This window comes from Denticeps clupeoides, chromosome 1 (genome assembly GCF_900700375.1).
Source record: "Denticeps clupeoides chromosome 1, fDenClu1.1, whole genome shotgun sequence".
NCBI lineage: Eukaryota > Metazoa > Chordata > Actinopteri > Clupeiformes > Denticipitidae > Denticeps > Denticeps clupeoides.
This window is the reverse complement of record NC_041707.1, coordinates 29,818,157-29,832,343: the sequence shown is the minus strand read 5'-3', so window position 1 is coordinate 29,832,343 and position 14,187 is coordinate 29,818,157. Positions and strand designations below refer to the sequence as shown.

At 44.4% G+C, this 14,187-nt stretch overlaps 1 protein-coding gene across 2 annotated transcripts; it reads left to right on the top strand.

The window, feature by feature from the left end:
• Positions 1 to 3,578: 3,578 nt before the first annotated feature.
• bmf1 (BCL2 modifying factor 1) lies at positions 3,579 to 13,939 on the top strand. 2 transcript variants are annotated; one of them, XM_028988659.1, is made up of 4 exons: positions 3,579 to 3,723; positions 5,905 to 6,101; positions 7,330 to 7,505; positions 13,673 to 13,939. In XM_028988659.1, exons 2-4 carry the CDS (start codon positions 5,930 to 5,932, stop codon positions 13,793 to 13,795), a joined length of 471 nt encoding a protein of 156 aa, XP_028844492.1. In that variant the 5' UTR covers positions 3,579 to 3,723; positions 5,905 to 5,929; the 3' UTR covers positions 13,796 to 13,939. The 2 variants fall into 2 exon arrangements, with proteins under 2 accessions (XP_028844492.1, XP_028844501.1); XM_028988668.1 differs by lacking the exon at positions 3,579 to 3,723 and adding an exon at positions 4,462 to 4,473.
• Positions 13,940 to 14,187: the final 248 nt, after the last annotated feature.

Below are 14,187 nucleotides of genomic sequence, written 5' to 3'. Positions count from 1 at the left end.
TCTGTATTAAAGCAAGCATTAGCCTTGCTATTAATTGTTATTAATTCACTGCAAGATGTGCAATTAGTTACAACAGCCCTTAACTGCCCTGCTTTTAAGCATTACACACACTTCATTTTTTGTCTTCATTTGTTTATCTCTGTGTGTATGCTCAGAAAAATTTGTTTAGGTAGGCTTCTCTGTGCCCCCATTGCCCAGAGTTCATTTGATGCTGAGTGTTTTGGGCTTTTGCTGCACCCAAGCAAAAGGTTTGGATGACAGGCCGGGGAACGGAGCCATGAATATGAATTAGTGAGTGACATGCCTCCTGCCGAGCCGAGACAGAGTTCGAACCAACCAACAGACACAGATGTACCCTTCTTTAGCCAATGGCAATACAGGGGAGGAGAAACAGGATGGTCAGAAGGCTGTTACCAAGCCGGTATGTCTACAAACACTTTTACTGGGTCAGTGTGCCACTCATGTGGCACCTGACTGGCTGGCCCAGCAAATTTAGTTGCTAAGGGGCTTGTCCAAGACAGAATTCATGTCCCTGGTTACCAGGCAGGATTCAACGCATGTATAGTGAAGGGTAGAGTATAGGATGAAGTGAGGCAGGCAATGTGTGTAAGCGCGTGTACAGGACAGAGAGAAAGGGCAGGTCTCAAGGGGTAACGGGTTGCAAGCTGTATCTGAGAAGTGGAGCATATGATTATGCAGTGTATGAGTGTGAGGACAGTTATATAGTTATGCTTTAAGAAAAACCTGAAATCCTTTAAACAGTAATGCCTAGACAATACGGAGTTCATTTTCTTTACCACTTGTAAGACAAGCGATGCTTTCAAACAGGAAGCTGGTTTTGGAAAAATGTGGTGTCTTTTTACAGTAAAAAGTACATTAAAATGTAAAAAGGTCATGTTCCCCAAAAGCCAAAACAGGTCTGTCGGAATCACAGTGGGGTGAAGACAGAGAAGAGGATATTTTGCCCCTTTACCTATCATTATTCTCCTCACCCTCCTCCTTCATGAGCTGTGGCTCTTCAATTTAAACCACATGTTTAAACTGAGCCCACATGCCTCTCATTTGACATGCCTTATGTAAGCTAAATTATTTAAAAGATTTAATGATGGCAGTGCTGAAATCCACACTGATGTTATCTTCTAACCTCCAAGCAAAACATATAAACTCATGAGCAGGAATGACAATAGCTCTCTGGATTTAAAACTTACCATGACTTTTTAACTAAAGCATTTTAAATTATTACAATCTTACACATTGCACCATTTAACCAAGTGTAAGATTTCCATAATCTGTAAATATGTGACAATTTACATCCCCAAACCAATCTAATTTTGAAAAGTAATTGAAGTGATTGTCATTGTGATACACTGCAGCATAGCACATGATGCACACAACGAAATGTGTCCTCTGCTATTAACCATCACCCTTAGTGAGCAGTGGGCAGCCATGACAGGCGCCCGGGGAGCAGTGTGTGGAGACGGTGCTTTGCTCAGTGGCACCTCAGTGGCACTTTCTGCCCTAGTAAGCTAATTCACTAGGTTTTTAGGATCCCTAAAATGTCCTGGCTTTCTAAACAGAATATTGTCATATTCTACTCACTTAGGTTTCTTCCCATAGTCCAAAAACATGCAGGTTAAGAGGACTGATGGAAGACTGAGTTCCCATTCACTTCCCCCACTTGACGCAATATACAAACAGTGTTGGTGCACAACACCCATTAATGAGTGAATATTCTTAATAACAAGGGAAAACCTCCTTCACTAACAAGAGAAGGTAGATTTATTAGTGGCCGAAGCATGAACCCGATCTCAGCCTGATGAATTGGCCCAGGCCCAACAAACTCACAGTGAACCCAGGAGTTGTCCCCTCATCTAAGGTTCAGACAAGGTAGCACCATTAAAACAAAGGAGGGGCTTTTCTTGGATAAATTAACCAAAGGTGTTGGATTACAGTGTGTTTTCATGAGACAAAGATCATTAGGGGCTAAAAGAAAAGTTACTTGTCTGATTTCACATCTGCTTTTCCTGTACAGGGAGGGTTTAGATAGATAGATCGATAGCTGGTTTAAACTTCCATAAGGAAATCCTTATGGAAGTAACATCTGAATGTACTTCAAAAAAAACAATTTGTCAGAAAAACCTGTGGGTTATTAATTTATTAACAGATGAAAAAAAAGATTGACCCATTGTGTAACAGCAAATCTACTACTTGTGAAACTACATGAGAGTGTGAGTGTTCTGTTTTGACAGAGAGATCAGCTGATAAGGTCCCCACCCCTTCACTCCTGCTTTGTTTTAACATCAGTTTATTCCAGTTTAATGGTGAATGTAAAAGGTTTCTCTTGCCAAATTCCTTCAAGTCAAATTGCACAGTTATGAAACCAAATGAAACTTTCTAAACCTGCATATCTAGTGGCACATGTGAACTGCTGGCCTTCACGTGCGTGTGTAGGGGGTTGGGATGCTGAGGGTTTTATTGTCCTGCCTGAGAACGGGTCACCCTCTGCCCCCAGCCGTGCAACTGTTTATTGATCAGTGATACCCCAGGGTTTGGGTGAGTGAGGATCATAATAGCAAGCACCTGCCCAGGCCTCCCAGTGGAGATCTCAGGCCAGGATTCCAGCAGTAGGGGAGGGGCGATGTGGTTTGGGACAGCTTGACTGTACTAGACTCATGGCATGTTGATGATGACAAGTCAGGCTGAATGGTAATTAGAAACCATGTGAACTGGGCCAGGCATTGCAAAAATTCAATAATGATTGTTGTGAGAGGATCAATTTGGAATACCATACAAAGGGACACCATTCTGCATAATGGGTTGTCCACAGTTATGGCATCCCTGAAGGTTATTAAAAGACAATGCGTAAAAACCTTTAGGCAAAAATATTTATTCCGAGAAACATAAGTCCCTTATCAAGACATAACTATTTTCATTTAAAAAACAAACAAACAAAAATGTGCCACAATTGTCACCTGTGCAAATAACAACCTGGCATTTGTCAAAAAATGTTTTTCTTCTATTTTCTAAATCATTCTAATTCTGTTATTCCATTTCATTATAACATGGATGTGATGATTGTTGTTTTGAAATGTATTAGCATTAGAAATGTAACCCTGAATACACGCCAGTTTCATTCTAAGGCTTTTCTGTTTTTTTTTATTTTACTTCATATAATAACGTTTATTTAACAATAGAGTTTATAATAAAATTGGCATGTTTTAAGAATTACCTAATAAATCAATAATCGTAAAAGAAACTAAGGCCACGTACATGAGAGGTGTGTGTGAACTGTACTGGCAAAATCCACGTGTCTAAACAGGCACGATCACAACAAACACTCTGATTGGTTACTTCGCTTAAAGACGTAGCGACCACATTTCAGGAAGCGCCTTATTTCAATCACTATTCGCGTACAAAAAAGAAAACGGGAATACAATGTTTACACGTGTTGTATTACAAAGCGGAAACGCGCCGACCTCGGCGGCAATGAGATGGCGAAGTAAAGTCCACACACGCGGGCTGTGTCTTTAAGGGTTTGTTGACTTCCCTCCCGTGACGCAGACGCGTCTGGACCGAAAGGGAGGAGTAAGTTCGCTTGGGCAGCCTGAAAATCGCCTGCCGCTCTCGGCGCCGCAGAGAATAAAGTGTGGAGGAGGAGCGCGGGAGCAGCCCTCTGTTTCTCTCGGGCCGGCGCGACGTTTTTTTGGGTGACCGAGTGCGGAGGTAAGCGTCGCCGACTGGTCGGGAGTCGTAACCTGCGGCGTGAGGTGACGCGAGGCGCCGGCCGGTCTCCAGCTGATCTCTTCGCTTCTCCAAAAAACGTCAGTAGGGAAGTTGGTCTTTGGCGGTCCTCGTTACTCCGGAGTTACAATGGTCCTCACTTGTGCAAATGAACGAGTTTCGCGCCAGGGCTTGATACTACTGCATATCCGCTGAATTGAGAGTAGTATGCCGTCGCTCTACCAAACGTTCTTTTTCTGTCACTTCGCGAATCCACGCATTTTTACCGAAATAACCAAAGGACGGCGTGTCACGCAGCGTCGCCTGGAATGTAAACACGGTTGTAAAAGTTCACCTGCCTGACACTTACGCGCCACTACACTTACTCGCACAGCAGCGGGTGACATTGAATTCTTTTTTTTTTTTTTTTAGCTCCGCTATTTTCTGCTTTGCCGATGGCCGGGAAAACGCAGCCTGCGCTGCGCCGCTACCGGCGTGGCGTTCCGGACCTTTTTACTCCGAAATTGTATTAATTATACCGCAGTATCCAGAGTATCTTAATTAACAATAAATAAGAATGACGCTGAAGTCATTTTCCCCTGAATAGTAATTCCCATTGGGTAAGTTAGCATGGTAACTCTCCGTGAACGGTGTAACTTGGAGCGGATTTTGCGCGGGTGGCGCGGCGGCGGTGTGCTCCGATCTCGCGAGAAGAGCCGCACAGCCGGCTAATGTCGCTCGGTCTCGTTGACGGTACAGACGCCACTTACTGTAACTCTGGATTAGCGCTCACACCACGTGGCCGTTACAGACGGCCACGCTTACTTTAAATGTAAAGAGTTTCCAGAGAAGAATTTTATAGCGTATAGCGATATGTTAATAATGTACACGTGACAGTGAGCGGTTTCGCGTCGCGTCACGAGAATTTGCGCTTCGGGATATGATGCAATCTGAAGATGTTTACTTGTAGTAAAAGACGCTCAACGCGCCTTAACTCTCAAACAAATTAGTCTTCGCGGAGTTGCCGTGTTAAGTAAATGCACGTAAGTGCGTTTCGAGCCTTTGCGCAACGTGACAAGTGGTTTACCGAGCCGCTTGCCGTGTTAGTTTCGCGCGGGTGCGTGTATCTGAGAGGTTTGTGCGTGTGTGTCAGTGTCAGCTGTGCAACTGGAAACTGGACCGGCGAGCGAGTTTAAAGCGTGCAAAAATGCTGCACAGCGAAAATTAGGAAGCGTGTGGGGGAGAGTTGGTGTGGAATGGAGGGTGTATTTATGAGGTCAGTGGGATCTGGACTGGTTTGAGATGTGAGGGGTAGTGGTATATGGCTGGAGTTGGTGCCTGAGGGAGTGTGTGTGTGTGTGTGTGTGTGAGAGAGAGAGAGAGAGAGATGGGGGGGGGGGGGTATTGTCAGTGTTTACATCCAGGTCAGGAGCAGCAGAGGGAGCTGTGTGTCACCAAGCCGCTCTGCACTGGATCACCGCGGCAAGATGCTCCTCATACTAAAGCCTCCCCAAATTCCCACAAACCGTAATGACCGGGCTGCTGTTCGTAAAAAAAAAAAAAAAAAAAAAAAAAAAAAAACCAAAGCAGCAGCTTTTGGAGGTTCGTTAGGAAGTTCAGAAAGAAGACTGATTCTGGATCAGGCCCTGATAACTTGGTGGATCCATTGTGCAGCGAAACCTCTGGAGGACACGATACCCTTCAGACTTAGTCACACCTGTTCTCCTTAGTTTGCAACATGACATAAAAAAGGGAGCAAGTGTTTTTGTGTGTATTATTATTTTCGCACAGTGAGCCTTTTTCGCCCCGACTTCTATGTGTGTTGGTTGCCGCTCTGGCTGCTGGAGGGGTAAACAGCTTTGCTGGGTGCATGACTGTTATCCATCTGTTGTGACTGAGGTTTTTAACTGGGTACTACACCAGGCCAGAGAAGCTCGGGGGCATGCGGCCGAGATGAGTGACGCGCCTCCAGACAGACCTCCAGTTAAATTCGGTTTCATCTTAGCGACAATGTCTACTGTTTATCCAGAACAGACCTGGGGCCCAGCCACAAGCCATAATTATCTTTTTAGGTTTTATTACCCAGCGGTGGGGGTAAAGCTGGCAACACACATCAGCAATTTTTGACTGTCGTTAATGAGCAACAAACCAATGTTTATTTCCGACCCCTTTGAACTGTTACAGGCAGCCTGTCTATGTGGACCCCCTCATGGAGGATGAGGATGAGGATGTGTTCAGTGGACACCCACACCTTTGGCATACTCATTTCAGGGAGATAAAATATAAGGACAGGGGCACGCAGACGCCGGGCCCGGCTCTCTCATTGGGCAACGGGATGCTGCCATTCGGCCTGGCAGAGGAGCCCAGACGACTCTTTCACGGTAAGATGCCGTAATCCTCGCACACTTTTTTTTGGATACCTTTTTAAGACTCTTTATCCCAATTTCTCATTTTCAGCCTAAAATTACCTAAAAATGCCGGTTCGAATCCCGATCTGCCAAGGTGCCACTGAGGTGTCACTGAGCAAAGCACCGTCCCCACACACTGCTCCCCGGGCTCCTGTCATGGCTGCCCACTGCTCACTCAGGGTGATGGGTTAAATGCAGAGGACAAATTTCACTGTGTGCACCGTGTGCTGTGCTGCTGTGTATCACATGTGACAATCACTTCACTTAAAAAAAAAAAAAAAAAAAGTTTAAAAGGGCAGCCAGGACTCCTGGCTTAAATCCACATAAGATGGCCCATAGTGACAGCTGGTGCGGGTGGTTAAAGTCTGGTGGGGTCATCGTCACGGAGCACTAAGCGAAACATCATTCCAGCCCCTGGCGCCACAGTCTTGTGGGCGTGGCAGCGTTTATTACCTGTGTGCGTTCGTGTGCCCTGCTGCTTTGCAATTCAAAACGACACCTCACTGCACTGGTCCTGCTGGCAGGCTGCCCCTGGTGAATGGAAGGGCTGGCAGGCTTTACCAGCGCACACCCTGGACGTCCGCGGTCCAGTACAGTCACTGCCGTCTTAACCCAGCACAAGCTGTGTAACTCCTCTGGGGCTGCTGGCATGCTGGCACTTTCACCCATAATCACTACTGTAGTGAAACAGTCTTTCATGTTCATCATAGTTTTTATTATTGTGACTTTCCTGTGACCCTGGCCTCGTCAGCTTTTACAGTACAGTTCCTATTCAATGGCTGACTTCACGGCCATGATTCATCTAGTTTTGAAATTTCCATTTTTAAACTGTATCGTGGGGTTCTGCTTTTTGATTTACTTATGTACAGTAGTCATGATGTCAGTTTAGCTGCTGCTGTGCTGGTGTCTGGGAAATTGTCATTTGTATATTGTTTGTGGAAATTGGGCTGGAGAATCAATTACATATTAATCATAATTGTGGGTCATTCTCCAAGGCAGTTGCCTTTATTGCAGTTTATTATGCGTTTAATTGCACATCTCCCACAATAAACCTATTCTCTGGTCTGTAAAGTTGAAAGAGTTTTTTCCTGTCAACTCCTGTTACTACTGAAATTCAATAGACTACAGAATCCTGTTTTTCAAAATTGGTTATAACTGAATGTAATTTGGTATATGATGTGCCACGCCTGTGCCGTTACAGGTAACGCAGCTTTCCGTTTGCACTTCCCTGCCCATTTTGAGCGTGTGGGCGAAGCCATGCCAGAAGATCAGCAGGGACAGGCAGATCGTCACCATCAGTGGCCGAGTGTGGAGGCCCAGATTGGGCAGAAGCTTCAAATGATTGGAGACCAGTTCCATCAAGAACATGTACAGCAGGTACAGTATTCCATCAGTTCCATTAGAAGGGTTTCCAGTGCATTTTTGTCCAACAAAAATCCCTGAATGACCCATTTAACATGAGTTATGCAACACAGTTTTCCCCCCTCCGCCCTCATGCACAAGGGAGTTAGTTCCAGGAAATGAATAATAATTGCTCTTTAGAATCTAGTTACTTGTGCAGAGTACATTGTAGTGCCAAATATGAAAAAATGTGTGAAATATGGCCTCATACACTGGATGCTAATACTGTGACCACATCATATGCCTACTACATAACATGCAACAATTGAGGAACATATCATTGTTTATTTATAACATATTCATTCTGTCATCAGTCCAAACCTAAAGATGGCTGCACTCACGTCTTGTTACATCACAGCCAGTCTGGCACCAATTTCCTTGCCAGTGGAAAAAACAGAACTGGTTCCATATTGGGAACAAGCAGCCGGAACAGCACTAGTACCTGTGCAGTGGAAAAGCCAGGGAGCATGGCATTATCTTCGGTGTCAGCTGAGATGGGCCTGCTGGTTCTTTTCAAGATGTAGTCACTTTGAATTGCCTCACTTTGTGTTCCTCTGTTGATTCAGGTGTTTTAAGTGAGCAAAGATTACAGGCTGTACAGTCAGCCGCTGGTGCTCCAATATGTCTGTAAACTGACATTTGTGCCTGGCTGCACTTGGGCACTTTCATCGGATGTATTTGTTTTGGCAAGAGAAGTCACTCTGCTTAAGCACAGTACTCTGACCTCCCATTCCGATGGCAGTTGTCACCAGGGCAACCGCTCCTCCAGAACGCCTCCGTTGCCCTCTTCACCTTGCACCCTTTAACCCACGTTGTCAGCTCTACTTGAGTCACTGGTTTTCTGAGGGACAAAATGAATAGCATTTCCAAGCAGGAAAACACTATTGACTGGTCACTGTCATTGTGCAGGACTTTCTGTTGTCTCTTGAGCAACCAGAGCATTCGAAATAGTTTATATTTATTTTATATGCTGTACTATATTCACTGGTTTTAAATGGGAACCCAGCAAGCCCCATTCATTGTAGACATGCAATGTTGTATTTATGTTTTTAGTGTAGCACACACACACACACACACACACGCATGTTTGACAGACGATAAGAGTCCAGGCATCCTCCATTATTCCACCCTGTTTCATTTTGACAAGTACTGTAGTATCATGTGGTCTCACAAAACAGCGATGGTTTCAAAACAGTCAGGCCAATTTGGCATTGCTTTTCTTCCCATAAGTCTGAGTTTATTATGTTTTCTCTGAGGAGGAAGTGTAGGGTGACAACAGGGTCCATGTCAGACCAGATTCTGACAATCTGCTGAGAATTTGAAAGGCCCCACTTCTTGGTTAAATATAATTGTGTAAAGAAGTGAAATCTATGTCCTTCTAATTGAAATCATAGCTTACAAATCCTGTTCTAGCTGAAGGTGTCCTCTCTGACATGCCCACTCTATCAGAATGTTAAAAGAGGTTTGTGTGTGTGTGTGTGTGTAAGCGTGTACACATTGGTGTGTGCACCTGTGCAGTTCTGAACTCTGCTTAGACAGTTGGGTGGTTTAGATGGTGGTTGTGATGAGGTAAATGTGTGTGTATGACTGGAACTCTCACTGCCAGTCTTTTGCTTACACACTTTCCAGGCACTGTGTGAGTGAAGGCTCTCCTGCTAAGAGTGAATCAAGTGTGGGCTGACACCACATCAGAACTTTCGTTAGTACATGATGGTCAGCTTTTGGAATAAGTATGAGGTACTGCATTTTTCTTTCTGAAGAGGCGCATGATTAGATGGCACTTACACACACGCATGCTGGAAGAGCTGAAAAGCAGAAGTGGTCAGATAAGGTAAACACTGTAGGGAGACTTGGTTTTGAGTCACCAAGTCTTTGCCGTCACTACAGGAGACCGCAAACGTTTTCTGAATTTGGCTGTCCACTTACACATTTTACTGGTCCATTGTAGCTCAGTGTCTCTGTTTACTTGCAGATTGATTTTATTAATTTACATTCAAATAAAAGCTAATATAACATGTATCCTTGAACTAGGGGGGAACTTTTGAAGGTTCTGTCTGCAATTGATAAGCCGGTGAATCAGGAGATAGCATTAGCATCACATCTGAACTGAGAGAGTGGTTGGCCTACAGCATTCCTCAGACATCCTTATCCAGAGCTACTTGAAATCAGTAGTTACAGGGACAGTCCCCCTGGAGCAACTTCGGGTTAAGTGTCTTGCTCAGGGACACAATGGTAGTTGAACTGGATTTGAACCTGGGACTTCTGCTTCACTAGGCTACTACCACCCTGCTAAAAGTTAGAAGCAGAGGACACATTTCATTGTGTGCTGTGCTGCAGTGATTCACAATCACTTTACTTTCACTTATTTTGTGGAAAAACCATACATTTCCTGAAAAAGACACTAACCGGCCCATTCTATGGCTCTACTGAGGCAGATGGTTTGTACTGGATTGTAAGTTTTCACTGGAAATTATGAGACATCAAACATGTAAGGCTTCCATAGTAGTTCTAAATACTGTTTATTTTTGTTTGTCTTATGAGCACAGATCTTTTTGAAGAATTATCTTTTTGAAGTGTCCAAGATTCAATGCATAAATGAATGCCTGTTTCGGGCACCCAGAGGCCCTTTGTGGTCCAGAGCTGATGACTGGTGTACTGGGGTGGGGGCAGAGGAGCCCACAGAGCTCTGTGTAGTTTTATGCTGTATGATCAGTCTTCTGCTGGCTCAGTTGCTATTTCTGGTAGTGCGGTTTGGTTTGGAAAGTAAATGTAAGTAAACATACATGAATGTGAGTGTTCCACCCTCTGAATTTTTACACCCACTACATTTACATTTACATTTACAGCATTTATCAGACGCCCTTATCCAGAGCGACTTACAATCAGTAGTTACAGGGACAGTCTCCCTGGAGCAATTTAGGGTTAAGTGTCTTGCTCAGGGACACAATGGTAGTAAGTGGGATTCGAACCCGGGTTTTCTGGTTCATAGGCGAGTGTGTTACCCACTAGGCTACTACCACCCTTGCTATGCTATGACATGGTTGCTTCTGTATAATAATTGCTTATAAACGTCGTTATGTCCATACTCATTGTCATGCATAACGTGATCCTGAAAAATAACAACTTCTTAATAAACAATGCCATTCTGAGCCAGATGAGGCCTTCAAAATATCATACATCACAACCCTGAGTGACGGTGTGGTCTGTTTTGACCAAAGATATTCTGCTGATATTTTACTGGCCTCCAAAAATTAATGGAGGTGTGATGCCCTGCTCAGTGGGACATCCTGTATCTTGGTCTTTCATTTGTGTGTGTGTGTGTGTGTGTGTGTGTGTGTGTGTCCTGCCCCTCTGGCACAATCGGGGATTAAGTCTCTCAGGACCTGGAGAGTTTCAGTGGTGCTGACAGATAAATTGCCCCTCAGTTTGACAGTAATGCCCAGGACCCAGGGGCAGTTTTATTAGAAGAGGCGGGTGGAGGGCTGTGGGGTGAGATGGGGGTGGGTTCTGGCCGTGGGGTGTAGCAGTCCAGGCTCCAGTAACCATCTCCTTTTGCAGAGGCTGACTGGTCCAGTAGGAGAATAGAGTTTCAGGGTGTTATCTCTCTTTTTTTTTTTCCTTTCTTTCTTTCTCCCTAAAGGGAATAGTCTTGCTGTTTCATAGCAAGTGGTGAAAGCAGATTAAATATCATGGATGTGTTTGCGCACAGACTCTCTCCTTATCTCCTCTCTGTCAAAAGCCGTCGCCAATAGTCGTGAGGATGGTAGTAATGGGACACATACACACATGTTTACAACCTCAGCCCTGCTTTGGAGAGGAAAAGAAGAACAGAAGAAAAAGGGATATGTTTTGAGTCATGTTTCCTGTCAGACAGCTGGTTTGTGGCTGTATACTCCTGAGAGGAACCACGTCATAGCGAGAAGAAAGAAAAAAAAAAAAAAGAAAACAACACACTCATTTGCCATGTTTCTACCGACATGTCCTTGGTGAGAAATATCCAACCAACAATCGGGGCACATGCACTGCATCCGGTTGGCGTGCGAGAACCCATGTGCTGTGCAACTGCTTGTATTAATATGAGGAATATTGAGTAACTCTGAATGAGCAACATGTGGCTGTTGCGTGTGTGTGCACGCAAAACAGAACTATCTGCTGATAAGCGTCCAGGAGCCGTGTGGCAGACAGACAGACAGACAGACAGACAGACATACAGACGTTCCAGCCAACGGGTGCAGCGCCTGCAGCTGCTGTGACGTCAAAAGAGCGTCTGGGTAAACTGCTTTTTTATCTCCGGTGTAAATTTAGACACTGACTCACTCACACTGATGGTTAGGCATGTGACTTGGTGTCTATACCCACACACACACACACACATTCACATATACAGAAACTCACACCTGGGATTGGTTTGTAAGCCCCGAGGATGAAAAGTTCCCTCCTCTGGCCATCCATCAGTGTTTGGAGGGCAGCGTGTCGAACTGTGGTGTGGCTGCGCTGCTCAGCTGGAGATTTCTGGACATGCTCGGCGCAAATACTTGTTCTGTGTTTTGAGATCTTTCATACAAGCCTATTGTCATGCTTGCCTATGACGTTGTGTATTGGGAGGTGCACACCCTTATCTCTGAGATGAAGTGTAGCCGGAGGGCTGCTTTGTCAGCATCGGTTGCCGTCAGTTTCGGTGTGTGAGTCACCAGTGGAAAACTAAGCCCAAACAGCTACCCTGCTCATGGCAAGGTACATTTCAGCGCCATTACTGACCTATTTTTGCAATTTGCTGAGGTCTCCTTTTAATATGGAGCATGGGGCACTAATGGGAGTTCTCAATTACTATTACAGATATGTTTGTCTGTAAGGATCCAGGAGCTGGCGGCAGCATATGCAACACTCTGCAACGTTTGCCATAGTTCGAGTGTGCCAATCTAGTGCTCTTTACAGTGGAGTAAGATGCACACATCTCAAAACTTTCTCTTACTGTGCTTGTGAACTTCAATGTACTTACTGTACGTTTTTTCTTTTTTTTTTTAGACTTGGCAAGACTAAATCATGTCTATTCATATGCTCCCCATTTTGCCTTGTAAACTCAGGGTGGTAATAGCCTAGCAGACAAGACACTCTCCTATAAACCAGAAGACCCAGGGCAAATCCTACCTACTACCATTGTGTCCCTGAGCAAGAGTGTCTCCAGGGGGGCCGTCCCCGTAATTACTGATTGTAAGGGCGTCTGCTACATGCCGTAATTGTAAATGTCTAGGAACGAGCTTCAGAAGGGCTTATCACATGCTATGCCTTATGAGGTGTACGGAAAAGAAAAAGGTGCACTATCAGTAAGTCAGACTGGGCTCTGTACTGGAATGGGGGCTAGATATGAGTAAATGCAGAGAGATTTCTTGTTTGACTCGCGATCATAATCCACTAATCCTGTTTATAGCTATTATCTTATCTTTCCTGCTCAGTGGCAGTGATTCTTGCATTATCCCTGCCTAATCTTACACAATCCTGTCAGTAGCTAGTGCCAGTGAAGAAGGCTGCTGTGGGACTGCCTGGCTCAGGCTCCTGTTTTCTTTAAGAATTTTTATTATTGAGAGCTCTGTAGATCTTTAATTGTACACCGGTCACATGAATAATGTCTTTTTATGCCTCTGTTTCATCAATGGCAATGTCAGGAATAATTGGTTTTCAGGTTGTTTTCCTTCTGCCCCATTCTTTTGAACATGATATCTCAAGAACACCTTGAGGGAATATCTTTGATTTTTGGTACAAATGTTGACACAAAAAGGATTTATGGTCAAAAGTCGGGCTCGCTAGTTGCCTGCAATGTGGTTTTTGTACAACAGCGAGGCTGTAATTCTAGTTTTCTTACTCTTAACAAGTAATTTTGCATGTTTATTTACAGTGTTCGTGGGTTTTGTAATTGACAAAGGCTTTCTTGCCCCCATCATTTGGATAAAAGTGTTTAGGAGAGACTTTCACTGTTTTTGGTTACGAGGGGGGTGTTTTACAATCACTCTTCCTTGTATGACATCAGCTGAGCCCCATCAACAAACACTACAGTTTAGTCCTTAACTTGAATTACATGAAATGTCATCTTGACAATTGTTTCCCTCTCCATTGTTCTGACTAGTTTCTATTTGATATTTTTACAGCATCACAGAAACCAAAGGTGGCGGCGACAGCCATTCCTGTGGCGCTTGGCCTTTGCTTTGTACACCTTGATCTTTGAAAGGGATGCTGTTGGCGTTCAAGGGAGAGGATTGGAGCAGAGGTGAGGAGGACCGCAACCCAGACACGTAATCAGCTTGGTCTACTGTGCCCTGTGCAATGTATTGTCACCACGCTGGGACCTCCAAAAGCACTGTTCGGTTTAGACACGGGTTTGGGAAGGGCTAGTGATGGGAGAAAAGATGGGAAAAGGATGCAGTCTCCGCTGGACGGGGATTCTCATTTTTCTTTCTTTTCTTTTTTTTTTTTTTTTTTTTTTTCTTAACAAGTTCTGTTTTCTTTTAATTTTCCAAGAAAATGCCACATTGTTCACAGGAGTAAGTCCCTATTTTCATAAAAGGACAGAAACAAAGTGTTGAGGTAGTATTTTGTACAGTATATTGTTCATTTGTTTGCACTTCCATGTGTGTAATCCTTGAATGACCTCCATGGGTCCTGG

Excerpts from the sequence above, each read along its gene's own strand:
- bmf1 (XM_028988659.1), top strand. The coding sequence starts at position 5,930 with ATGGAGGATGAGGATGAGGATGTGTTCAGTGGACACCCACACCTTTGG. Across the intron at positions 6,102-7,329 it reads GCCCAGACGACTCTTTCACG|GTAACGCAGCTTTCCGTTTG; the intron begins GTAAGATGCCGT and ends GTGCCGTTACAG. Across the intron at positions 7,506-13,672 it reads ATCAAGAACATGTACAGCAG|CATCACAGAAACCAAAGGTG; the intron begins GTACAGTATTCC and ends ATATTTTTACAG.